The sequence below is a fragment of the Balaenoptera physalus genome, assembly GCF_965194825.1.
Source record: "Balaenoptera physalus genome assembly, chromosome: 1".
Taxonomy (NCBI): domain Eukaryota; kingdom Metazoa; phylum Chordata; class Mammalia; order Artiodactyla; family Balaenopteridae; genus Balaenoptera; species Balaenoptera physalus.
The window spans coordinates 183,629,645-183,654,342 of NC_138882.1; the positions used below are offsets into that span (position 1 = coordinate 183,629,645).

The 24,698-nt window shown below is 48.9% G+C and overlaps 2 protein-coding genes across 4 annotated transcripts in view; one reads left to right on the forward strand and one right to left on the reverse strand.

Moving 5' to 3' along the window:
• Positions 1 to 553: 553 nt before the first annotated feature.
• NECAP2 (NECAP endocytosis associated 2) lies at positions 554 to 14,730 on the reverse strand. 3 transcript variants are annotated; one of them, XM_082416606.1, is made up of 8 exons: positions 14,575 to 14,730; positions 11,892 to 11,992; positions 9,515 to 9,619; positions 9,348 to 9,429; positions 8,285 to 8,393; positions 5,882 to 6,059; positions 2,633 to 2,717; positions 554 to 803 (listed from the first exon to the last, which is right to left on the reverse strand). In XM_082416606.1, exons 1-8 carry the CDS (start codon positions 14,664 to 14,666, stop codon positions 791 to 793), a joined length of 765 nt encoding a protein of 254 aa, XP_082272732.1. In that variant the 5' UTR covers positions 14,667 to 14,730; the 3' UTR covers positions 554 to 790. The 3 variants fall into 3 exon arrangements, with proteins under 3 accessions (XP_082272732.1, XP_082272731.1, XP_082272733.1); XM_082416605.1 differs by having other exon boundaries at positions 554 to 1,818; XM_082416607.1 differs by lacking the exon at positions 2,633 to 2,717.
• Positions 14,731 to 18,527: 3,797 nt separating this feature from the next.
• The window catches only part of SPATA21 (spermatogenesis associated 21), a gene marked incomplete at its 5' end in the record, with an annotated part of 40,969 nt that continues 34,798 nt past the window's right edge, over positions 18,528 to 24,698 (forward strand). The window contains 2 exon segments of the mRNA XM_082457765.1: positions 18,528 to 18,666; positions 18,669 to 18,712. Coding sequence (XP_082313891.1) covers positions 18,528 to 18,666; positions 18,669 to 18,712 — 183 coding nt within the window.

Here is a 24,698-nt window from a genome sequence, read left to right on the forward strand (position 1 = left end):
GGGAGTAACGGGAAGCAGACACAAAGAAGTTTACTACTCCTGAGAATCCCCTGTTGCAATTTCCTTTTCCTTATTCAAAGGACATGAGGATCCTCAATTCCAATTTTCTTTGTCCTCCCTTACACAGTTTATTAGCCAGAGCGGCCATTTCTATAACCAACAGCAAAAATGCATCTTTCTTACAGAACCCACAGACATGACAAGCACCGAGGCCTTTATCTTATTTTTTGGCCTCTGTGTGCCCGGACACTCTTACTATTTAGGAAGATGCTTCTATGGGGAAGTCTTGGTGGGAGGCAGGACTCTCCTCCCACATTAGAAGGCAAGGAGCCCAGAATGTCCCAGAATGGCAGAAAGACTGTCTCTTCTATGCAGAAGGGAAATTGCTGGTTGCCTTAGGGCAACAGGGCCAAATTCCCCTACTGTGGCCAATCTGTCGCCGTGGCCCCAGACTTTTAAGTCTGGACAAACGCTCAGTGGCGAGAGGTGGCTGAGGCATCCTGGAGGGTTTGGCAGCCATGCCGCCAAAAACACTTCCATCTCTGACGTACACTGACAGAGTAGAAATATTTATTTTTTATCTTAGAAATCTGGTCCCACAAAGAGGCCAACACTTTTTTTCAGTTCATCATCTTGACTCTTCAAAAAGGAAATCTTTCAATTAAGAGGTAACGTATGTCGATAAAAGCAATTTTAGAGGTGTGCTCAGATAAAATTATTTCTTATAAAATTATTTCTTATAAACCAGGCAACCCTAGACTTCCAGTTGCTTCAGAACTCCTTCTGTCTGTCATGTACAGTCCCTGAAGGAGAAAAGAAAGTAAGAGGTTGTCTGCAGACAAGGCACTTCAGAAACCACCCAGGAGAAAACCCAAGTCCGCCAGGAACTGCACTGTGAGCCCAGAGAGCTGCCAGCGAACGGGAAGGCCAAAGCCCCACCTACGTGAGAACAGCTGCCACTTTCCAGCCCAAACACTGTCACACCTGGTTTCCAGCGCCTGCCCGGCCTGGCAAACACGGAAACCAGGCCCCATAGCCGAGATGAACACTGCTTCCTGGGGCTCGGAGCAGCTCCTGCGACTGACAGTGAGGAATGCTTTCAGAGGCCCCTGCGGGCGCAGACTACAGGAGCAAGCCTTTTGCAAAGACAATGAGTTAGTGCAGATCAGCATGTCAGCAAAGCAAGTATCAAAAAAATCTTAAAAGTCTGGTTAATACTCTTGATTTCCCTCCTGATTATCTGTTCAAGCTGCAGCCTATAACCTGCTAGAAATCAGGAAGGAATCCCTCCTCTTAAGGCACCTGACTGGAATGGCGACAGCCAATGGGAGTGAGGAAAGCCCCCCTCCAGACAGTGATCACGTGACACCTGTAACACCCCCCCCCCCCCCCCGAGAAGGGCTGATCTGAATCCAGGCAGCACACTCGACCCCTTCTTTTGCTTCAGGGGCTTGTGTTTAATACGAGTCTTCGTGATGGAAGAAGTCTCAGAGTCTCTCTCATGTCAAGAGGACAGACAGGGATAGGGATCCTGGAACTCATCTCCTGTGTTCTGGCTGCACACTCGAATCCCAGGAAACAGTGTGACATGGTGCCAATTTACTGCCTAACACGCCCAGTCTGTCAGGAGAGTCCAGGCAAGGAAGAGGAGAGGAGAGAGTCACGCTCCAAACAGAGGCTGGCCAGGGAGTGCTTCATCCTCCTTCCTTCCGCCCAGACGAGGCAGCTCCTTTCCAGAAGTTGTATGAGGAAAAAGAGTTGCGCTCAGGTCAGAACTGGACCCAGCCTGTGCCTGGCTGAGTCTGGCTGGAGGTCGACCTGGAAAGGTTAGATAGGGAGGGGTGGGAGATTTCAGATATCTGAAAATACAAAGCAGATAAAATGTGACTTCTTTCTGGGCAGAAGGAGCTCCAAAAGGCCAGTCCCCGAATATTCTAGAACAGGGGTCAGCAAACTACAGCCCAGGACTAGACCAAATCTAGTCCTCTGCCTGTTTTAGTAGGTAAAGTTTCATTGGTACAGAGCCATGCTCATTCATTTATATACTGTCGGTGGCTGCTTTTGAGCTACAAGAACAGTGCTGAGTAGCTGGAACAGAGACCACGTGGTCTGCACAGTCTGAACTATTTGCGTCCTGGTCCTTTATAGAAAATGCGTGCTGACTCCTGTCCTAGAGCTTGTCCACATAAACAACTGTGTGACTAGTATTTAGCATCTCTTCACCCTGACGCCAAGTAAAGGCTTGAAATTTTAAGGAAGCAGAAAAGGCAAGAGACCCTGCCTCAGAGGTCCCATGACAATGGGCCAAGGCCAGAACCCAGGTTAACTCTCAGCCCAGTATCCTAGAGTAGCTGCAGGGGAGGAGGGGAAGAGGGAGGTACTGGTGACAAGCCAAAGCACTTGGTGAGGTGGTTTAAAGACCAGAAAGAGTTGCAGAAGGTGGCTCCAGGCCACCCAGCAGTGGACACCAGCAAAAAGCCTTCCCGGAGAGAAATATGCCTCCCAAAGTGGGCACTCTGGGGCTCTGTCCTCTGGCTGGCCGGAAAATGTCTGAATCAGAGCTGTTGCTCCCAGGTTTTTGAGAGAAACAGCCTTGGCCCCAGTCCCCCACAGAGAACGTGACCCTCCTCACCCTGTGGATTTGGTAAAGTCTCCCCAGATGTCGGCGGTGGCAGTAGCGGCAGGCTTGGGCTGCGGCCAGGACACAGTGGCACCTCCTATTGATGTCCCCAAGTCCGAAGGGAAGGGAGAGAAGAGAAGGAGACAGAGGAGTCAGAGGCCTCCCCACCTGGTTGTCTCAGTGACCCCGAAATCAGACTCAAGATTCCAGGTGGCTGAGAAAGACACACACAGAGAGACGTGCTTTGGGGCAACAAAACACCTACAAGCAGCCACATTTCCACTGTCTTCTTACGAGCCCTTGAGGGGCTCCTGGAGACAGAGCAGAAGGCCACATACCCGGTGGAGGGGAGGGGTACCAGCAAGGGCGAGTCACACACCATCACCCGTACCTGAGGCTGACCTCGTTTCAACCGTTTACGTTGGAAATCTGTTTAAAATTTACTGTCTCCTGCCCTGACCTCTTGGATGGAGAATGCCCACCAAAACCACAAGGTCGTCTTCATATAAAATCCTCAGTCCAGAGTCTGCATCAACAAGCTGAGACAATTCTGTGCCAGACAAGTACCAAGTCCTGGGAGCCAAACTGGTTAGGGGCTGGGGAGAGCCTTCCAGAAGTAACAAAGAAGTGGGCATCTGTGTGTATCTCTTTTTTTTTTTTAAACAAGTGTGTGTGTGTGCAGTATTTTGGGGAGCTGAGGGCTGCACTGTAGGCTTTTGGCCTTTGGACCTCTCCCACTATTATACTTGATCCCTCAATTTCTCTTGTTATATTGCCAGTTTATACTTTTTACTGAATATGTGAACTAGTTTCTACCATTTTACTTTGTATTTTCTGTTTACCTCGCTTAATTTCTTTTCTAATTTACCTACTTTTCATAAGAATGATAAAGTTTAATTTATTCCTTTCAGCTTTTTTTTTTTTAATCCCTGGGCTGTTCTGGAAGCTATAGATAGCATTATCAGTCTTTCCATATCTACTGCTTAGAATGCCTAGAGTTCTACCATTTTTAGTTATATAGCTGTGTGTATCTCTTCACTGGGGTGGGTGGCATGATGGGGCAGCAGTGCCTGCTTTTCTGTCTTTCTGGCACCTCCCCCAGTGCCGCCAGCTGTCTTTTCTGAAGGCCCTGTGCCTGCCACCCTCTGCCTTCCCACCAATTTGCTATGTCTAGGGACTTCCCTGGCGGTCCAGTGGTTAAGACTCCACGCTTCCACTGCAGGGCGCGCAGGTTCGATCCTCGTCAGGGAACTAAGATCCTGCATGCCGCGTGGTGTGGCAAAAAAAAAAAAAAAAATTTTTTTTTTTTTTTTTTTGCTATGTCTAATGTGCTCTGGGCTGGGAAACCAGATAAAACTAGGGCCCCCTCCACAGTTTAGTTCTGCAGTTCACCAAGTGCTCAACGGACATTATCTCATTTGAACCTCATCACAGTCACTGGAGGGAGACAGGCCAGGACCAGCTGTTTGACTTTATGCAAGTTACTTAAGTCTCAGTTTCCTTATCTCTAAAATAAACAGTAACAGTGACTACTTCATAAGACTGACTGGTCTGAGGATTAAATAAGTTAATATACGTGGAAGGCTGAGAACAGGCCCAGCAAGCAGTGATGATAATGATGACAACCTCACTAAAATGAGAGCTGACATTCAGTGAGTGCTTACAACGTTCCAGGCGTTGTTCTGAGTGCTGTACGTGGATTGGCTCATCTGATCCGCACAAGAAACCTGTACCGTAGGGATCATTACTACCCCCATCCTACAGATAAGAAAACTGAGGAACAAAGTAGTAGGCAATTTTCTGAATTTGAACTCAGCCAGTCTGATTTTGGAACATAGAGTAAGTGCTCAAAAAATGTTAGCTATTCACAACTCTCATTACCTGACACCATTTTGTTTGTAAACATGCCAACTGCCTGTCTCACACATTAAAACATAAGGCCTTCAGAGCAGGGACTTGGGCTGTACCTGTAGTATCAAAAGGGCCTCAAACACTACCTGGCACATAGCAGGAACTCCATACTGGCCATTAAAAATGCACCAGCAACGGAGGGATGGCCTAAGACAGTGGCTCTCAGACCTCAGTGAGCACACAAATAACGTTACGTATGCAGAGTCCCGCCCCTGTCCCTGGTGATGCCAAGGCAAGTGGTCCTCTGCCCTCACTCTGAGAGCAACTCCTGGGGTGCTCCCTGACTGCTACCCCTGCCACTCTCCGAGATGAAGCTATCCCCCACAGGGCGCGGTCGGAAGCCTGACCTCCAGATAGGGGAGCCAGCGCCCAGGACCCTCAAGGGGGAGACAGCAGGCTTCTTGTCTGGATCCTGCCCCCCATGCCCCCAAGACGCCGGCAAGAGCTGTGTGGAGACAGTGGGCTGGTGACGGTCACCCAGCCTGGGGAAGGCCAGGAGCATCAAGCCGGGCTGGGCAGGCAGGGTGGGGACGTTGAAGGACTGGGCTGGCATCCCAGCACTGCCAGAGGCTGGCACTAGGCACTAACTTCTGGAATCCCAGTGTCTCCAAAAGGCATTGCCTACACCCTGGAACAAGCACCAGTGCAGCCTGCTGGGGGAGCTGCCTCTCAGCTTTCCAGCACCCAACAGCCTCACTGAGGAGCTTGCTCCAAACTAAATCTCCTATTTTAATTCCCAGCACTCACTTTGGAATACTTATGCTGCCTTCATCTCCCTAAACACACCCAGTGTTTAAAAATTAAAAGTCTAAGCCTTATTCATGCTCTTCTTCTGTCTGGAATGGCAAGTGTCCCCTGCCCCAATCTTCTTCCTTCAAGGTCCAGTTCAATGCCACCTCTTCCATGAAGCCTCCCCAGATCATGCTGGCTGGTAGTTAGTCTGGTCCCCACACGTCTGGTCTCTGTGCCCATGACTCCTCTCTCCTATTATACTGAGCTCCCTGTGAGCAGAGACCATGTCTCCGTCACTTACTCACTCACTCAATGAGCAGCCTCTGAGAACCAGGAACCCACATGCTGATGATTTCACAGCAACAAATGAGCTGTAGCCCCTGCCCATCAGGGGGGACAGACGCCCTGAAGGAGTAAGTGGTGGGAAGAGAGGAAGCCCTTACCCAGTGTGGACAGGACCAGCTTTGTGGCACCCACCTTCCAGTTTGTCACACACGGGTACTAAGTGTGACAACTGTGAGCGAAGGAGGGAAAGCCATGGGGCCCCAACTGCCAGAGAGGAAGAAGAACCCAAGGGTGCAGATTTAGCACCAAGAATAGTCACCCTCGAGCACTGACCTGAACTGGGAGCAACTGCTGGCTGGACGATGGACGCCCCCACAGACAACTGCTCCCCAGGGGGAGGGATCAGGGTGGAGGTTTTCCCCCCTGGGGGAGGGGGAAGCAGGCTCAGTCCTCCTGTGCTGGCGGGCCGGGCTCGGGGAGTCCCAGCTGCTCCTTCCTTCTTCTTCATGTTCTAAAGAGAGGGGAGGAATGCGAATCAGTCAGTTCTGCTGGAGTGCCTCTGCGATCAGAAAACTTCAAGAGGAGGCCCAAGGTGACCCCTGGGCCCCAAACGTCGGTATCACCAAAAGATGGTCAAGAGCCATCCATCCAGCACTTCCACTGTTATGGGGCGTATTCAATGCATCACAATTCTAAAGCTATCACAAATGCTTTTAGTTTAAAAACTCAGCACCCGACTTCATTAATCATCAGGGAAATGCAAATCAAACTGCAATGATATACCATCACACACCCACCAGGACGGCTAAGACGTAGCATATCAAGCACTGACAAGGGTATGGAGCAACCAGAACACGCATATTCTGCTGGTGGAAGTGGAAACAGAGAAAAGCACGTTGAAAAACTGAAAGGATCTTTAAAGCTGAACGTACGAACTGACGCCCCTGCCATTCCACTCCTACATGGACCCAACAGAAATGCATACATATGTGCACCAAGAGACACACATTTGAACATTCACAGCAGCACTACTTGCAATAGCCCCAAACTGGAAACTACCTAAATGTCCACCATCAGTTAAATGGGTAGATACTGGGATACATTCTCATAACGGAGCATGCCACAACGAGAATAAAGCAACTACACAAAACAATATGGATGCTCTCACAAATACTACACTGAGTAAAGGAAAGGAGTCATACACAAAAGGGTATGAAGTGTATGAGTCAATTAATAAAACACTGAAAACAAAACCTAGGGTGTTCAAAGTCAGCATAGTGGCCACTCCATCCTGTGGGAGAGAGCAGGAGAGGGGCTTCCAGAGTGCTGATAATCGTCCACTTCTTGGTCTGGGGGCTAGTTTGTAGGAGTAAACCTGGTTTTTAAAAATTCACTGAGTTCTACATTTATAATGTGTGCACTTTTCTGTACGCATATTATACTTCGACAAAACATTTAAAAAAGAAAAACAAAAACCTGAACACCCAGGTGAACCAGAAACCAGAGCAGCTCAAAGGTGAAGACGACGTGGTTCCCACCTGTCAGGAGAGCAGCAGCTTAATCATGTGCTGAGACTACAGCCTGAAGGCAAAAGCCCTCAAAGACCTGGGCCTGAGGCCAGCTGTGCCAGTTATTTCTAGCTCTACGACCCTGGGCAAGACCCTCAAGCTCTCTAAACCTCAATTTCCCCACCTATAAAAGGGGAGGATGTTTAATTCGCATGAGAAGTACCTAAAAAAAAAAAACACTACCTGGCACACAGCTGATGCTCATTAAATGTTAGTTTCCTCCCAGCAAGATAGAGATTCACATCCCCAACAGTTCACTTGACATGACCTGGATTTTCTCTTAAGGGCCAGCTGGCCAACTTCAAGGGTCCCAAACCATCACCAGCATGAAGCAGAAAAGAGGAGAAAGAGATAGTAAGTAAAGAGGAAGAGCGTTATTTTAGGGTTACAGACTTTCTTCAGAAAACAAATCCAGTGGGTCCTTGGTTCCCCCGAATCACTCATCTCCACCCCCATAGCCAGGTAAAGGCCAAGTCTTGGCTGTCCAGCCCAGCTCGACCTTTTCCTCTTCTCAACAGGAGCTAACGGGGGAAAGCCAGATGTAGGGAAGCTCAGGACAAGACACAGGGAGCCAGGACAACACCACCAGCAGAAGCTGCCCATGACTCCCAGTGCCCACTCTTGAGGCTTTCCTGCCCAGAGTGCTGCCAAATCTTCTATTCCTCAAGGCTCAGACCAAGACACAGCTTGGGATGAGCACACTGACCCCACACCCCACCCCGGCCCCCAAAAGCCAGGACAGAAACACCAGCTCTGGCAGCAAGTGACTGATGTTCCTCAAAGCAGAGGCGTGGCACATGCCGTTCCCTCTGCTTGAACCACCCTTTGACCCCTCTTCCCTTGCTTACAGGTCGCTTCTGCCAGGAAGCCTTCCTTGGTTCCCCCTAACTCTGGACTGCACGCTCCTCCTCTAGGAGCTCATGGCACTGAAGACATCCATCCCTAGGTCGTAGAACCATCCCGCCATGTTGTAATCACACCCAGACTACCCCCATCTCAGCTCAACTCTGAGCTCTATGACAGCAGAGCCCTTTCGTTTGCCCCCAGCACAGTACCTGGCACCGGGCAGCTGCTCAATAAACATGTGCTGAACTGTGAGAAAAGAGTGATGGGCTCTGTACTGGGCTTGGTGTGGTGGCCGTGACAGCCAAGTGAGGGTGGGACTCACTGCAATGTTGAGCTTGATGGTCTGGCCCTCCTTGAAGCTTAGGTCCAATTTGGGACCTTGATCTGGGTTCTCGGCTTGTTTTGCAAATTCACACTGCTGTTTCACCCACCTGGGGAGAGAACAGGAAGGAAAAGGTGAGGAAGAGGCGAGCTGCCCTGCATTCATGCACTCACTTCATTCATACCTGCCACCAGTCCAGGACGAGGCTTTTACTGCAGCAGCGGGGTAGAAACTGAGAGCAGCTTGGGAGTTAGGTGTGAATTTAAATCCTAGTTCTGACGCATAAGCAGCTGCATGCACGTCAGTTTCCTCATCAGCAAAATGGGATGACAACTCTCTATGCCTTAAAGACTGCTATGAAAATCATGAGGTCACTTACGTAGAGAGTCCTAACACTGGTCTTTAGTCCTCAGCATGTGGCATGAAGACTAAGACAAGTTCTCCACACACCTCCCAGGGGCTTAAAAAGTAGATGGCTGAGACAGGACAAGTGCCCAGAAAGTACTGAAAGCAACAAAAAAGGTCTCCTACCCTCCATACAGCACCCCTCTTAGCAGCCGCCCGGAGCAGAGGAGCTAGAGGGGCCACGAGAGCAGCTGCACACTCCCCGCAGCCAGAGGTGGAAGCCTGCAGATGGCAGGGGAGAAGTCTTTCCTGCCCACTTAGCTTCAGAAAGGACCACGAGGGTGTGTGCTGAGTGGCCTGGGAATCCGAGCATCGCTTATCACAGCATGGAGGGACAGGCCCAGAAAGGCCAAAGGAGCCTGACAAGGACTCTGGCCGCTCAGAGGCCTGATGAGGGAAGAGATGTGACACCTCAAAGGCTGGGCCAGCTGACTGGGGTGGCAGAGATGCGCCTCGGGTAAAGGAAATGACTTCAAAGCAGAGATGAGGACTGGCAGGGCGCAGAGAAGGTGACCTGCCTCGAAGGAGAAGTGAGTTTTCCTGAGGCTCTGCTGGCAGACATACCACACACAACCACTTGGGTATCCTAACCTGGGAGACCATTCTGTCCGGGGAAAGAGGGAGGAGGCATGAATATGTGTCTCCTGGAACCACTCACTTGAAATGGTCCTGCAAGGCAACATTGAAGTCAAAGGCATCACCTCGGTCCCCGAAGCCAATTCCAATAAACGCCCGTCGCCCTGGGGGACAACACACGATCAATCCCACTTCCCAGAGGCAGAGAAAACCCTTCTCAGAGGAGGAAGCTCCAAGTCCCATGCGTACCGTTTCCATCTTCGATGCGGATAACGAAGTACCTGCTGGAATCCATCACGCTCTCCACAGCTGTGCCTGGAAACTGATCCACCGGGGCCTGAGCAAAGAGCTCCCCTGAAAGCATAAGGGAGGGTGAGCCTTGAACACCCCCCAGACTATTTCTATCACATGACTGGGGCCTTTTCCTGAGAGGCAGATGGGCAAACCTGACTCTGGGTTTCAAGTCAAATCCACTTTGGCCGAAGGGAAAACAGAGGAATATAACCAAGGAGAGGTTTAAGTCAGAGGTGGCTTACAGGTCAGATCCAGCTCACAGTTTCAGCATTTTCAATTTAACTGCCAAACACTTCAAAATCAGATTACTTGTAAAATAATCCACATGTCTGGCTTCTCTTAAAATCAAAAGCTCTAGCAACGCTGGGCCTCCATTTCTACATGAGAACGATGGGCTGGAGCTGCTGGCCACTCATTCCCACTGCCTCAGCCATTCACATCCATGGCCCGCACCCCCAGGGCCCTGGCTCAGGTAGATCACACCTTCCAAAAAAACCTGGTGCCTGAGGCGGGCCTTTAGAGGAGCAGGTGAACCCAGTGGAAAGGGGGGAGGGTTTTTGCACTCACAGAAGAATCTGAAGCCAGTGGATTTAAACTAATCTCAGGCCAAAAGAGCAATTGCTTTTAAAAGGAGCTCTTGTGAAATGCATCCCCTTATTAACTACGGCTCTTCAGGGTGCAGTGCAGCACACACCTTCTGTGAACATTTACGACTGGCATCATTTTTTGCGTGTGCTGATCTCAGTTGATGTTTTAAGTATTTAACCAATAGTTTCTACTGAATCCTATGGTTCAGAGGTGACTGTGCAATTAAGGTTGAACTGAATCCAAATCGGTGGGCTGAGTTTGTAGCTTCTTGTTAGTTTCTCTGCCCTCTCTAGTTTGGTACCTGGGGACTGGGATTCACCTGGATGCCTTCAGCCTAGAGCAGTGGTTCTCCACCATGGCTGATTTGTCCCTCCCTTCCACCAAGGGACATCTGGCAATATGTGGTGACATTTTTGTTTGCCACAACTTAGGGGGTGCTACTGGCATCTAGTAGGTAGAGGCCAGGGATGGTGCTAAATATCTTAAATGTGACTTAGACCACAACACTCAGCTGGCCCCAAATGTCACTAGTGCTGAGGCTGAGACACTCCGGCCTGGAGTGATTGGAAAGTGAGAGACGAACACGACCCAGTGGGCATGACCTCGAGCTAAGAGCATCCTGGGGTGGGTCCTGCAGGTGAGGCTCAGCTTTGAGCAGTGGCTGGTACACCAGGTGTGTACCTTAAAGTCAGTTCCCAAGGCCCCTAGAGAACAGGTGTTGCCATTCCCTTGTGACACCACCTGGGACATCCCAGCAACTCTGACAGCCAGAGTTCTCTGGCCTAGCCACAGCAGCTGTCCCTTCAAACTCCTCTGCCACCAATGCTCAGTCATGCTCAAAACAAATCAATGCTTTGGGTCACCTTGCAGTTCACAAAGCATTCGGATAAATATGTGCTCACTTCGTATTTCCAACAACCTTGTGAAGTAGGAGCTAATGTGATCCCCATTTCACCAAAAAGGAGGCCAAGGTGCCAAAGGTCACGTGGCTTGCCCAAGGTCCCACAGTTCAGACAAAAGCGATGCAGATCTGAGAAGAGGCAGCCAGTTTTGCCTATGAATCTTTGCATTTTATTTGCCCCACAAGGAAAATCTCTACATGTTAGAAAAAATAAATGACCGAATGCCGGGGCATCTGACTGAGCCCGATTCCGGCTCTGGGTGCGTGGGCTGGCACTATTCCAGGCCACACTGCCCTCCACAGCTCACCCAGAGGCCCCGGTGGTGCAGGACTTCCAGAGAGATTTCACCAAAGGTGACAACTGCCAGCTGACCCCAGCACAGCCCAGCTTGGCTTGTACTCTCACCACAGAAAGAGCTGAAAAGGACAGTTTCCAGTTCTTTCAGTTAATGGGTGTGGTCAGTCTGGGAGGTTACCATTTGGTCGATAAGCAGAATTCCTGATTAAGAACCTGAGCTCAGCAGCAGAGGGCTATGCTTCTTCACTTGGCTTATCTTCCAGGCAAGCTCCGAAGCTTCCTACTTGGGACCAACCTGCAGGTCTTCTCTCCCTGGGCTCCAAAATTAGTATTTTCTTAAGGACGCCCAAAAGAACAGGTGCTTGACAGGAAATACTTCCTTTTAAAATAAAGGCTGGGGGAATGGAAGCGGCTTGTAAGTATACCCGGGCCTTTGATTTCCAGGACAGGGTCCCACGATCCCTGAGTGGCTTGGCCAGGCCCAGGCCGCCCGTCCCTTCACAAAGTGGGAGGTATGGTACCACGCAGACCTCCCTTGCCTTTACCTGAGGTCCTGTCCTCCAGCTTGATGTAGGCCACCTGCCCTTTTGCAGTGATCCGCAGCCGGCCACTCCATGATGGCTGGTCCAGCTGCCATTCCGCAGCCCTAAAGGGACAAAAACCATTGCGCCTCTGCCAGAGGTTCCTGCTCCACTACTCCAATGCTGGGGGTGGGAATGGGAAGGGCATGTGGGCTGCCTGCTCCAGACCAAGGGTTGGCAAACCTTTTGAGAGAAGAGCCATACGATCTCTGTCCCAACTACTCACTCTGCTGCTGCAGAGGGAAAGTAGTCATGGTGCATGAGCATGTGGGTGCTTTAATTATTTTAACCAAATATTTTCTACTGAGCATGGCTGTATTTCAATGAAACTTTATGGACAATCTGAATTTCATATAATTTTCACATTATGGAAATATTCTTTCAAATTTTCCCCAATCACTTAAAAATGTAAAAACCATTCTTAGCTTATGAGCCAAACAAAAACACAGTGGGTCGTAGTTGGCCAACCCCAGTTCCAGATTATAGAGACTGTCTCTGAAGTAGGATTCCAGTTTTCTTTCTGTAGAGAAAGCAGCTACCAGGGCCCATGGTTTGTTTATGACACTGCTAGGCTGCAGTGGTCAGAGCAATCATTTGGGACCGCTGAGACCACCTTGAAGGAAAAGGAGAGAGGGGAGCAATCATCAGTAGAAGAGAAAAGGAGAGCAACAGGACATGTGGGATAAGTGAATGAGCATTCAAGAAATATATTCTCAAAGGTATCCTAAGAAGAAATAAACCCAGGAAACCCCAGACCTATCACAATGGCCTCTTTTGGCTCTTTTAAAGTATTAACTTCATATTTTAGTTCTAAGAAGCAGCTCAGTAAAACCCCCCAAAAGCAAAAACCTTGGGTGTTTCCAAGAGGCTTTTCTTGGAAGTCCCTTTGCATATGCCAGGACTTGGAGAGACACCATTAACTGTGGACGCAGATTGTTTTGAAGGCCACACAAATGCAGACTCTCGATTCACAAGTCAGCTGACTCAGTTTCAGTTCCTCTTATCCTGGGAGGAGGCCTTAGACTCAAGATAAGCAGAGTTCTGAGGCTGAAGTGCAGGGGTTGGCAGTTTCCTCTATGCCAACCTAGCAAGCCCTAACACTTGGTAACCTCGATCTCTTGGGACCAAGAGGGACCAAACTCATCCTACTGAAGGGGATGGGGGCAGATGATCACCTCTGGTTTGATGGCCCATCTCCAGTTTGACGATAGAAAGTAGAATGTTTTTTTTGTTATTATTACTATTGTTGCTTTCATATTATTTTAAAATTATGTCATGGATGTAGTAGGTGTTCAATAAAATATTTTTTCACTAGAGAATCAGCTATAAGGGCTTCCCTGGTGGCACAGTGGTTGAGAACCCGCCTGCCAAGGCAAGGGACACGGGTTCGACCCCTGGTCCGGGAAGATCCCACATGCCGCAGAGCAACTAAGCCCGTGCGCCACAACTACTGAGCCTGTGCTCTAGAGCCTGCGAGCCACAACTACTGAGCCTGCAAGTGACAACTACCAAGCCCACGTGCCACAACTACTGAAGCCCGCATGCCTAGAGCCTGTGCTCCGCAACAAGAGAAGTCACTGCAATGAGAGGTCCGCTCGCCACAACTAGAGAAAGCCCGCGTGCAGCAACGAAGACCCAACGGAGCCAAAAATTAACTAATGAATTTAAAAAAAAGAAAAGAAAAGAAAAGAAAATCAGCTATAAGCCCACATTAACACAATTGGAAAGTAACAAGAGGCCCGGTATGTGGACACTCCACCATTCTTGTGGCGCAGGCCAATCCTGTATTTCCAACTAACTTGGACAAACATGGCTTTCAAGAGCCCCCCCACCCCCGGTGGCACAAATGGCCATAGGCCAGGTTGTCTGTGTCAGGTACATCTTATTTTCTTTTAATATTTTTCTTCTTTGATACATGATGACAAAATGCAAACAGTACAAGGAGATATCAAGTCAAAGGAAGTCTCCTTCCAACCCCCATTTTCCTCTGGTGGGGTAGTTTCCTGCGTTCCCTTCTACACACTCTACGTTTACAAACACGGGTATTTACTCCTCTCAGGTGAACATTTCACCAGCGAAGTACGGATGGATGCTTCCCAACTGCCACAGGCTGTGATAAGGACTGCAGTTCGTGCCAAGGAAGCTGGGCAGGGAGGGGTCCCTGGCCTTTCAACATCAGCTTAAAACTCCCCGGGGCGGGTTCTTTTGACCGATTCTGGGCTCCCTTTCTGCCCCTCGGGGATTTCTGCCAGTGACAGAGTGCCTTTCCCGAAGGCTTTTCAAGGATCCCTTCAAGGCCATCGGTTCGCTCTGAAAAATACAGGTCTGTGACACCACCACTCCTGACCACGTTTAGGCTCCCTGGCAGCCCACCTGGGTCCCCGGCAGCCCGCTCGGCGCTAGATTCGGCTTTCACGCCTTCCCCGCTGCCGGGAGCCCCATGCGTCAGACTGAGAAAGGCGAAAAGTCTGGGTCCCCCTCCCTGCTCTGGCCTCGAACTGGAAGAAACCGCAGCATTACCTCCCCCCGCTCCCTGCCCCTCGCCCGTCAACTGGCGGGGCCGTCCTCAGCTCCCACAGTGGGCGTGTCGGGGGCGACAGGGAAGGGGTTAGGTGGTGGCTAGCCTGGCCCGGCGGCGGGTGGTCACCTGTAACCACGGTTGGTGGCCCGCGGCGGGATGCGGTAGACGTGGACCTCTGGCTTGACACACAGAACAGACTCGTACTCGCCTTCCTCCATCTCGACGTCCGGAGCCCGCCGGACTTCCGGCTCCTTCCCCGACGCGGGGCGGAAGCCGCGCGACTCTATGACCCATGTCAGGCTAGAGCGGCATCTCGCGGGCTTCAGCCGCTCATCGCCCACGCGCCCTCTGCTGGAGGCTCTGGCTCAAGACATGCGGCGGACGGACCCAGGAGCCAATTCGATGCGGACTGGGGTTGTCTGGAGGCTTTCTCTTCCACAAGGTCTCGCGGGCCGCAAAGAAAACTTTATTTAATACAGATCCCACTGCAATCCATTGTCTGGTTGTGGGTCATCCGCATCGCCTCAACACTTACACCTGGTGTCCAGTTGGCTGAGATTCAAAGCTGTAGCTACTTAGCTCAGCCTGACGCCTCTCTCTCCTCCAGCCTCCGCTTCCCTCCGCTTTTCCTGAATGTCCTGCCATCTCCTGACTCGTAAGACGCGACTGAGGCTTTTCCTCCTAGAGAAATCCTTACCTGTCCCACTAGCTAAATGCGATGTCCTTACCCTGCCACCCTTATCCTTACCCATTGTGGGTCCAGGGCCCCTGTTGCCTAGACTCAGCAAAAGGTTGTATTCAAAGAAGCAAAGTTTAGTAATAACGTAAATAATTTTAAAAGTATCCCAGTCTTAACTTGGATTTCTCACAGACTCTTATAGGAGTTAAAAATGTCTAACCAGAGTCAAATTCTCAAAATCTCTTCTCCTCCTCTACCATTCTCTCATTCATTACACAAATATTTAATTAAGTGCTTACAATGTGCCAGGTCCTCTGTGGGGCACAGCTGATCCCAAATTCACTAATTCACTGAATGCTCCCAAACTTTCTCCACCTCCTTCTTCCCTCTTCTCTCTCTCTCTCCTTTCACTCACTCTTCATAAGCTCTTTATTATAGGATTGATCTACCCTCTTAAATTAAAAAAAAAATTATTGTGGTAAAATATACATAACATAAACTTTACCATTTTAACCATTTTAAGTGTACAATTCAGTGACATGAACTACATTCACCACTATCTATTTCTAGAACTTTTCATCATCCCAGACCCTATACCCATTAAGCAATAACACTCCATTTCCTGCTACCCACCCCCCACCCCTGGTAATCTCTATTCTACTTTCTGTATATGAATTTACCTATTCCAGATACCTCATATAAGTGGAATCATACAGAATTTGTCTCTGTGTCTGCTTATTTCACTTAGTATAATGTTTTCAAGGTTCATCCATGTCATAGCCTGTATCAGAATTTCATTCCTTTTAATGGCTAAATGATATTCCATTGTATGGTGTAAAAAAATTAATAAACAGAAACCGCAATTAAATAAGAGACCAGAATGGGGAGCTCTTACACCTTGGGATGATAGCAGAGCCCAACAGGAAGAAGAAAGACTCCTCTTCTTTCCTGGCAAGAATTCAGCCAATGAAAAGCCATGAACTCTTTGTTTACTGTATCCTTCTTTTTCCCAACTTCCTTTCCCCCTCTATAAAAGAGTTCTGCTTCCCTTGCCCTGAGAGAACTTGAATATGGCGGGCCATTGTTGCAGACTCTGAGTTGCAATTCTCTGCTGATCTCATGTAAACCCATCTTTGCTGGAGAAATTCTGGCGGTCTATTTATTTCAGGTCAACAATGGATACACCACATTTTGTTTATCCATTCATCTGCTGATGGACATTTGGGTTGTTTCCACCTTTTGGCTATTGTGAATAACGCTGCTGTGAATTATTGGTGAATAATACCTGTTCAAGTCCTTGTTTTCAATTCTCTTGAGTATATATCTAGAAGTGGACTTGCTGGCCCATATGGTAATTCTCTGTGTAGCTTTTTGAGGAACTACCAAACTGTTTTCCACAGCAGCTGCATTTTCCATTTCCACCATCAAGAGTCCCAGTTTTCCACATCCTTGCCAATACTTATATTCCATTTCCTTTGATAATAGCCATCCCAGTGGACATGAAGTTAACCTCTCTTTACGTGAATTGATTTAACTTCTAATTTCAACTTTGCTCATTACCCTGATTCTGCACAGCAAAGAAGAAATTGAGAAGTGAGCTTTCTTCCTCCTAGTTCTTTGTTCCTATCTCATTTTCCTAAAGTCCTGGAGTGGCAGAGACAGAAGTCCCCTTAGAAGCTGGAGGGCAGAGATGTTGAGATGGGAGGGGAGGGCACACTCTCACACTGACAATCTTGTCCCCTCACATTCTCATCATTCTGTTTACATGTCTGCTCTCCCACTAGACTGCAAGCTTCTTCTTTTTTTTTTAAAGGTTTTTTTAAAAATTTTATGTGGACCATTTTAAAAGTTTTTATTGAACTTGTTACAACATTGCTTCTGTTTTACGTCTTGGTCTTTTGGCCACGAGGCATGTGGGATCCTAGCTCCCCGACCAGGGATCGAACCTACACCCCCTGCATTGAAAGGCAAAGTCCCAACCACTGGACCGCCAGGGAAGTGCCTAGACTGCAAGCTTCTTGGATGCAGGACCCTGTCTCTGCCTTTGTGAACCCCTGTATTCAGCAGCACAGGGTCTGGTACAGAGTAAGTGCTCAGTGAATGAATGGGTAAATGAGTGTGTGTGTGTGTGTGTGTGTGTGTGTGTGTGTGTGTGTGTGTGTGTGTTCATTTGCTTACATCCCAAAGCCAAGGGGCAATTTGGGGATGAGGCACCGTGTTTCCTCTTTCACACTGTCTTTGCATCAGTATGTGCTGCACAACAGCAGGGGAAAATAGGGTATCCCAGGAGTAAAGCACCTGGACCCTTTGAGTTGGAGAAACTTTCAGCTGGGAGAGCATCTAGGACCAGCTCTTAAGAGCTAAACTTTGGGATAGCATCCACCATCAGCACCAAGTTCCATCACTTCCTCTCTGGAAGCCAAGCAGTGTGAAAGTGGCCCACGGTGACTGTTTTTTTTTAAAATTAATTAATTAATTAATTTATTTATTTATTTATTTACTTACTTATTTATGGCAGCATTGGGTCTTCGTTGCTGCGCACGGGCTTTCTCTAGTTGTGGCGAGCGGGGGCTGCTCTTCGTTGCAGAAGCCCGGTGTGCGGGCTTCTCATTGCCATGGCTTCTCTTGTTGCGGAGCACCGGCTCTAGGTGCGTGGGCTTCAGTAGTTGTGGCACGTGGGCTCAGTAGTTGTGGCTCGCAGGCTCCAGGGCGCAGGCTCAGTAGTTGTGATGCACGGGCTTAGTTGCTCCATGGCATGTGGGATCTTCCCGGACCAGGGCTCGAATCTGTGTCCCCTGTCTTGGCAGGCGGATTCTCAACCACTGTGTCACCAGGGAAGCCCACGGTGACTGTTTTGGGCCTCCCCATGAAGCTGCCCCTGGTAGGACACCTTCCTGTCATGAATCTGGAAGGGAATGCTCACTCTGTGCCAGGGGGCAGCCAGGTTTTACAATGTGTTCAGAGCACTTCCCGTTCAGTTCAGTCTAACAAAGATGGGCATTGAACATCGACTATAGGCCAGGTGCTGGGTGATGGGACCACAGAGATGAGGCCCACCCAGCTCCTGCCTTCATGGAGCTACAGAGAGGAGGAGACAGAGAGAAATGTGGAGTGAAAAGTGCTATGATAGAAGAAACTCATAGGGGGGTGTGGGAGCGAAGAGAAGAGAGACCCCACTCAGCCTGGGGGCAGTCAGGGAAGGCTCTCTGGAAGAGGTTACCTTGACACAATAATCCCTGTGAGGTAGGCGGAGCAAGGATTGTTATCCTCATTGTGTAGTGGAGCCACTGAAACAGTGACCAGCCCAGGGAGACCACACTGTCCTCTAGCTGCAGGAGGTCAGACGGTCCCTTGCCTTATCCTCAAATCCCAGCCATGTGGCTAAACATGCCTGAAATGCATTTCTAAGGCTCTGCTGCCAAGAATAATTGGGCCTACTGGCTACTCGCAGGTTAAAGACATTGTTTGCCGAACGAATTCAATTCAACCCAACAGGCAGAGTATAGGCTCAGACAGAGCCCATCTCATGTGGCAGGAGGCGACAGCGGTGCAAAATCTCGCTGTGATTCATCCCGGTGCTTTCTGGTAGGTCCAGGGCCAAGGTGGGGGTTTGAGATGAGCAGTTTCCTGGGTGGCTTCGTGAAATATATATGATAGGTCACTTATCATCTTTCCCTGCTGTATTTTCCTGCCATCATAGATATTTCTAAGCGAAATTCCCCCATTTCTCAGATGGGGAAACCACTTATAAAAGGGCACTCGATAACAAAACAATCTTGAAAAAGAAAAAAGTTGGGAGATTCACACGTCCCAATTTCAATACTTACTACAAAGGGACAGTAATCAAGACAGTATAGTACTGGTACAAGGATAGACCATAGATCAATAGACTAGAATTGAGAATAAACCCTTACATTTACAGCCACTTGACTTTCCATAAGTGTGCCAAGACAATTTGATTGAGAAAGAATTGTCTTTTCAACAAATGGTGCTGGAATGAGATATCCACATTCCACATGCAAAAGAATGAAGTTGGAACCCTATCTCACACCATGTACAAAAATTCATTCAAAATGGCTATAGACCTAAATGTATGAGCTAAAACTATACAACTCTTAGAAGAAAACATAGAGAAAAATCTTTATGACCTTGGATTTATGTTATAATAAAAAGAATCTAATAGATTCTTAGATATGACACTAAAAGCACAAGCAACAAAAGAGAAAAATAGATAAATGGGACTTTAACAAAATTAAAAGCTTTGTGCTTCAAAGGACAAAAAAGTGAAAGTACAATTCACATAATGTGAGAAAAATTTTGCAAATTACATATCTGAAAAGAGACTTGCATCTAGAATATACAAAGAGTTCTTACCATTCAATAAAAAAAGACAAATGACACAATTTATAAATGGACAATGAACCTGAATAGACATTTTTCCAAAGAATCTACACAAATAGCCAATAAGCACATGAAAAGATGCCCAGCATCATTAGCCATCAGGGAAATGCAAATGAAAACCACAATGAGATACCACTTTATACCCACACCCACTAGAATGACTAGAATAAAAAAAAAAAAAGACATAGTAAGTGTTGGTGAGGATGTGGAAAAATTGGAACCCTCATACATTGCTGGTGGGAATGTAAAATGATGCAGCCACTTCAGAAAACAGTATGGCAATTACTCAGGGGACTAAACACAGGGTTACCATATAACCCAGCAATTCCATTCCTACACCCAAGAGAAATGAATATATATCTTCACACAAAAATTTGTACACAAACGTTCATAACAGCATTATTCATAATCCAAAAAAGTGGAAACAACCCAAATGTTTATCAAACTGATGAATGGATGTACAAAACGGGGAATTCCCTGGTTGCCTAGTGGTTAGGATTCTGGGCTTTCACTGCCATGGCTCAGGTTTAATCCCTGGTTGGGGAACCGAGACCCCTCCAGGTGCATGGTGCGGCCAAAAAAAAAAAAAAGTAGTATATTGGCCATAAAAAGAATGAAGGGCTGATACAAGCTACAACACAGATGAACCTTGAAAACATCTGCTAAGTGAAAGCCAGTCACCAAGGACCACATATTGTATGATTCCATTTAAATGAAATGTCCAGAATAGGCAAGTCTATAGGGACAGAAAGATTAGTGGTTGCCTACAGCTAGGGGTGGGAGGACTGAGGTGATGGCTAAGGGGTATGGGGCTTCTTTTGGGGGTGATGAAAATATTCTAAAATTGGAGTGAGGATTGTCCAATTCTGTGAATATAATAAAAGCTATTGAATTGTACACTTTAAGTGGATGAGTGGTACAATACGTGAATTAAATCTCAATGAGGTTGTGAGGAAGAAAGTGCCCTGAAAGGGGGACAGAGTCTCTATTGGCCACCCACCCACCTCAGTTCTATCCTCAGATCCCATGCCTTTCTGCTAGGGTTGGGGCTTCCCCTTCTCATCTAGATTCTCACGGAGGTTGTAAGCTCCAGATGGGGATGGAGAGGGGGCTGGATCCCCTCTGGAGCCTCTGCCCCCTTAAAACTCCAGCTTGTGGAATACTGGGGTCTGAGAATTCTGAGGTTGAGACTGCGCTTTCTGAGGTGGAGACAATGGGGGGCATGTTTGAGGGGTCTGGGAGGGGGGCAGATTTCCCCCAGATGGGTCATCTACCCCTGGGGCAGGAAGGCTCAGAGGAAAGGAGAAGGTTTAGGGAGCCCTAATGGGAGAGAAGGGAGGAACTCCAAGGAAAGAGAGAGGGGCTCGGTCACAGCGCTGACCTCTCTGTGCCAGGTGAGAGCCTAGGTCCTTTGGGAGCCTGGAGCTGCACCTGGAGTGGGGGTCACCTGGGAGCGGAGGCTTGTTTGCATTGTGGGGATACAGGCCCAGAGGGTAGGACTGGAGGGTAGGCAAGGTTGGGAGGAAAGGAGAAGGGAGAGGGTATTTCGGGTCAGCAGCTGTTAAGGGCACCTCCCCTGTGCCCCTGGTAAACTGTGAGAGCCACCAGACCCCCAGTGTATCCCCAAGGCCTGATGTCACGTGTCTGTTAAACAATTGGTGATTGCATGGGTGAGTGAGGGAATGAATTAAGCTTCTTTGGAGGCAAGATAATATGGTGAGATAAGCAATCTTGGGAGTCACACAGGCCTGGGTTTGAAGCTGGTTCCTCTGCAGATTTGCTGTGTGGTATTGGACAAGACTCTGGGCTACCCTGAGCCTCAGTTTCCGTATCTTTAAAACAGGGCTGAACCCACTGACCTCAAGGACAGAGTGGTTAGAATACCGTTGGCAAACGTGCCCAGCAAATAGAAGGTTCCTCCGTGGATGGTGGCCGGCCTGTCATGATTTAAAGTGGAAGAAGCAACATCAAGATCCTCAAGGTCTCACTGAGGGGGTAGGATTTACCCTTAGAAACCAGTTAACAGTGAAGAGAGGTCCATGGCGTCTCCGTAGAAAGGGTGTTGATGTTGCCTCAAAGGAATTCAGAGGCCAGAGAGAGGGCTAAGGTGGTTGGAAGCTTGGAGAAGAGGTGGGAGCTTGAAGGATGGGGTGGGAGGTGCTGGAGAAAGAGAGAGAAGTGGGAAAGGAGCAGAGAGGCTGGGGAATCTGCAGGGTTAGGATCGCAGGAGTCTGCCCAGATTAAAACAGAATGTTTGTGTAGGGTATGGCAGTACAGCCAAATAGGAGGTTGGATAGGAGAAGCAAAAGCAGAGACTCTAGGGCTTCCCTGGTGGCTCAGTGGTTGAGAATCCGCCTGCCAATGCAGGGGACACGGGTTCGATCCCTGGTCCGGGAAGATCCCACATGCCGCAGAGCAACTAAGCCCGTGCACCACAACTACTGAGCCTGTGCTCTAGAGCCCGTGAGCCACAACTACTGAGCCCGCGTGCTGCAACTACTGAAGCCCGCGCGCCTAGAGCCCCTGCTCTGCAAAAAGAAAAGCAACCACAATGAGAAGCCCGCGCACCGCAACGAAGAGTAGCCCCCACTCACCGCAACTAGACAAAGCCTGCGCGCAGCAGCGAAGACCCAACACAGCCAAAAATAAATAAATAAAATAAATAAATTTATATATATGAAAAAAAAAGTAGAGACCCTAAGAAAGGCTTTAGAAAGGGATGTGTCCAGGGCGGGGGTTGGGGTGCTTTGGTGAACTACCTATTGCCATTGGCGACTTTAGGGCCCCCAAGACAGACGTTCCCCACTCCTACTCCTTAGCTCCAAGAAGAACGGGATTTTCCTCTATATCAGCAGCAGCCGTGACACTCTTGGGCTCTCTTTATTTTTGTTTTGTTTTGTTTTTGGCTGCGCCGTGCAGCATGCAGGATCTTACTTCCCCGACCAGGGATTGAACCCGTGCCCCCTGCAGTGGAATCGCAGAGTCCTAACCACTGGACCGCCAGGGAATTCCCTCTTGAGCTCTCTTTAAAATTCACCTTAGGATATTAAGGGCTCTGAGAAATCCTGCAGGAAAGAGCCTATTTCATTTTAACTCAGCACTTTCCAGACACATTTGGCCTCAGAACCCTTTTTTTTGTGGTGTACCTCATGGGACCAATATCCCCAAGAACACCTGTTAGGAAATGCTGCTGTAGGGAAAAGTGCGTGGGTTTTGGGACCCAGTAGGCCATGGTTTGATTCCTGCTCTGTGACCTATTTGGTGTTGGACCTCGGGCAAGTCACTTTGTCTCCCAGAGCCTCCTTTTCCCCAGAGTCATTGTGAGAATTGGGGAAAATATGTGGGTAAAGCATGTGGCTAGCTCTCTGGTCTTGCTGCATGCCTCTCCTGTGCCAGGCCTGGCCCTGCCTCTTCCCCTGAGCCAGGCTCTCTGCATGACAGACTCCACGTGGGCTGCTGAACAGGCAGTTAGGTAATGGGCTTGGTGGAACTTTGATTGGATTTCTTTTCTGGGAACACAGCATTTGATGCTCCTCACTTGGTACCCTCATTGGCCCTGGCACAATGGACAACAGAAACACCCAGATGTACGTGGAGTGTAGGATCAAGGCTCCAGAGGCCCAGCCAAGTCCTGGCCTGAGGACTGCCAGCAACAGGGCTGGTGTTGAGCCCACCATATCAGAAGTCAGACAGGTAGGGACGTGCATCTCTACTCCCAGCAGCCACCTTTCCTTTCCCCTGCCCAGGTTTCCTTCCCTCCCCAACTGCTTTAATTAAGCCTCTATTACAAGTGGCACAAAACTCAGTTCAAACTGGATTAGGCAGGAATGAGAACACATCAGCCTGCATAACTGACAAATCTACCTGTAGACTTCAGGTATGGCTGGATCAAGGTGCTAAATGAGTGTCTCTTGGCTCTGCCTTCCTCTGTGGCATTCCCAGGCAGGCTCTCTCTGCAAAATGGCAAGAATTGCCCTGGCCACTCCAGGCTTAAATCTTCCCATCTTACATCCTCTGGCTTAGCATTCCCAACAGGAGGAGAGCCGCTTTGCAATAGTTGAAGAAAGTCTCTGGTATCAGTGTCATTGGCCCAGGTTGTAGTCATATGTTTATCCCTGAACCAGTCACCATGGCAGGGCAGAGTGGCCTGGATCTCTTGGTATAATGGAACCAGAGGTGGTACTCAACTGGCTCCGCTGAGCCGCATGGGCTGAATGGAGACAGGAATTTTCCCATAAAAGAATGTTGGCTTTGTTACCAGAAGAGATGCTGGCTGGGTGAGCAAAACAAGAATTGCCTACTTACTTCCATGGCCTTTAGCCTCCCTGTCCCTTATATCCTTTATTCCCCTGACAGCTGCTCAAAGCTTCCATCCATGACCCTCCTCATCCCCTAGCCTGCAACCTAAGCTCTCATTGCTCTTCTTGGCCTATTTCCATCAAAAAAAAAAAAATTTTTTTTTAAGTGCCAAGTGGCATGAATTGAAGAGCACAGAGAAAATCTTCCTTTCTGTGTCCCCAGAGCCAAAAATGTCACCATAAAAAAAGTCAACATTCCCTTGGATTAAGTATCACCCTCTCAGTGTAGCCTCTGTTATAAATCATGGCTTCTCCTAGGCCCCCGGAGAGGGCCTGAAATGGGGGTCTTGGAAGGAGGCTGGGGTAAACATTCAGGGCTTCCTTTACCTGCCCATTTATTTTTTCAATGCACATAGTCATGGGGTCTCAGTGCCACCACTTAACCAGCTGTATGACCTTGGGCATGTCACTGCAGCCCTTTGAGCCTCATGGGCTCATGTGTGTCATGTCGAGGATTAACTGGGTTAAGTCCCTGGAGGCACCTGACACTGGCCCTGCCCCGTGGTAGATGCCCTTAGTGTTGGCTCACAGTGCAATCTTGTTTTATCAACCGATTGAGCCAGGTTGCCTGGAGTTTGCTGACTCAGGCGAGGCTTGGAGCTGCCTCTAAGTCACTGACTCAAGGTCACCCAACTAGGGAGTGATGGGCATCAAAACCCAGCTCCAGAGCCTGAGCTCTGAAGTAGCGGAAATTGTGGAAGCCTCTCTCGGAACTTGTGAGGGTCTTGAAGTCCCCCAGGGCACTCTGTCTAGTTGTCCTCAGTGGCATCTCCTTGGCCCAGGTACTGCTCTGGACTCCAGGTTCGCGCTGT

What these genes read in the sequence shown, in the direction of transcription:
- NECAP2 (XM_082416605.1), bottom strand. Translation starts at nt 14,666, where the DNA reads ATGGAGGAAGGCGAGTACGAGTCTGTTCTGTGTGTCAAGCCAGAGGTC. An exon ending in GCCACCAACCGTGGTTACAG is followed by an intron (nt 11,993 to 14,574) that starts GTGACCACCCGC and finishes TTGTCCCTTTAG; the next exon opens with GGCTGCGGAATGGCAGCTGG. An exon ending in AGCAGTTGCTCCCAGTTCAG is followed by an intron (nt 2,718 to 5,881) that starts GTCAGTGCTCGA and finishes GGACATCAATAG; the next exon opens with GAGGTGCCACTGTGTCCTGG.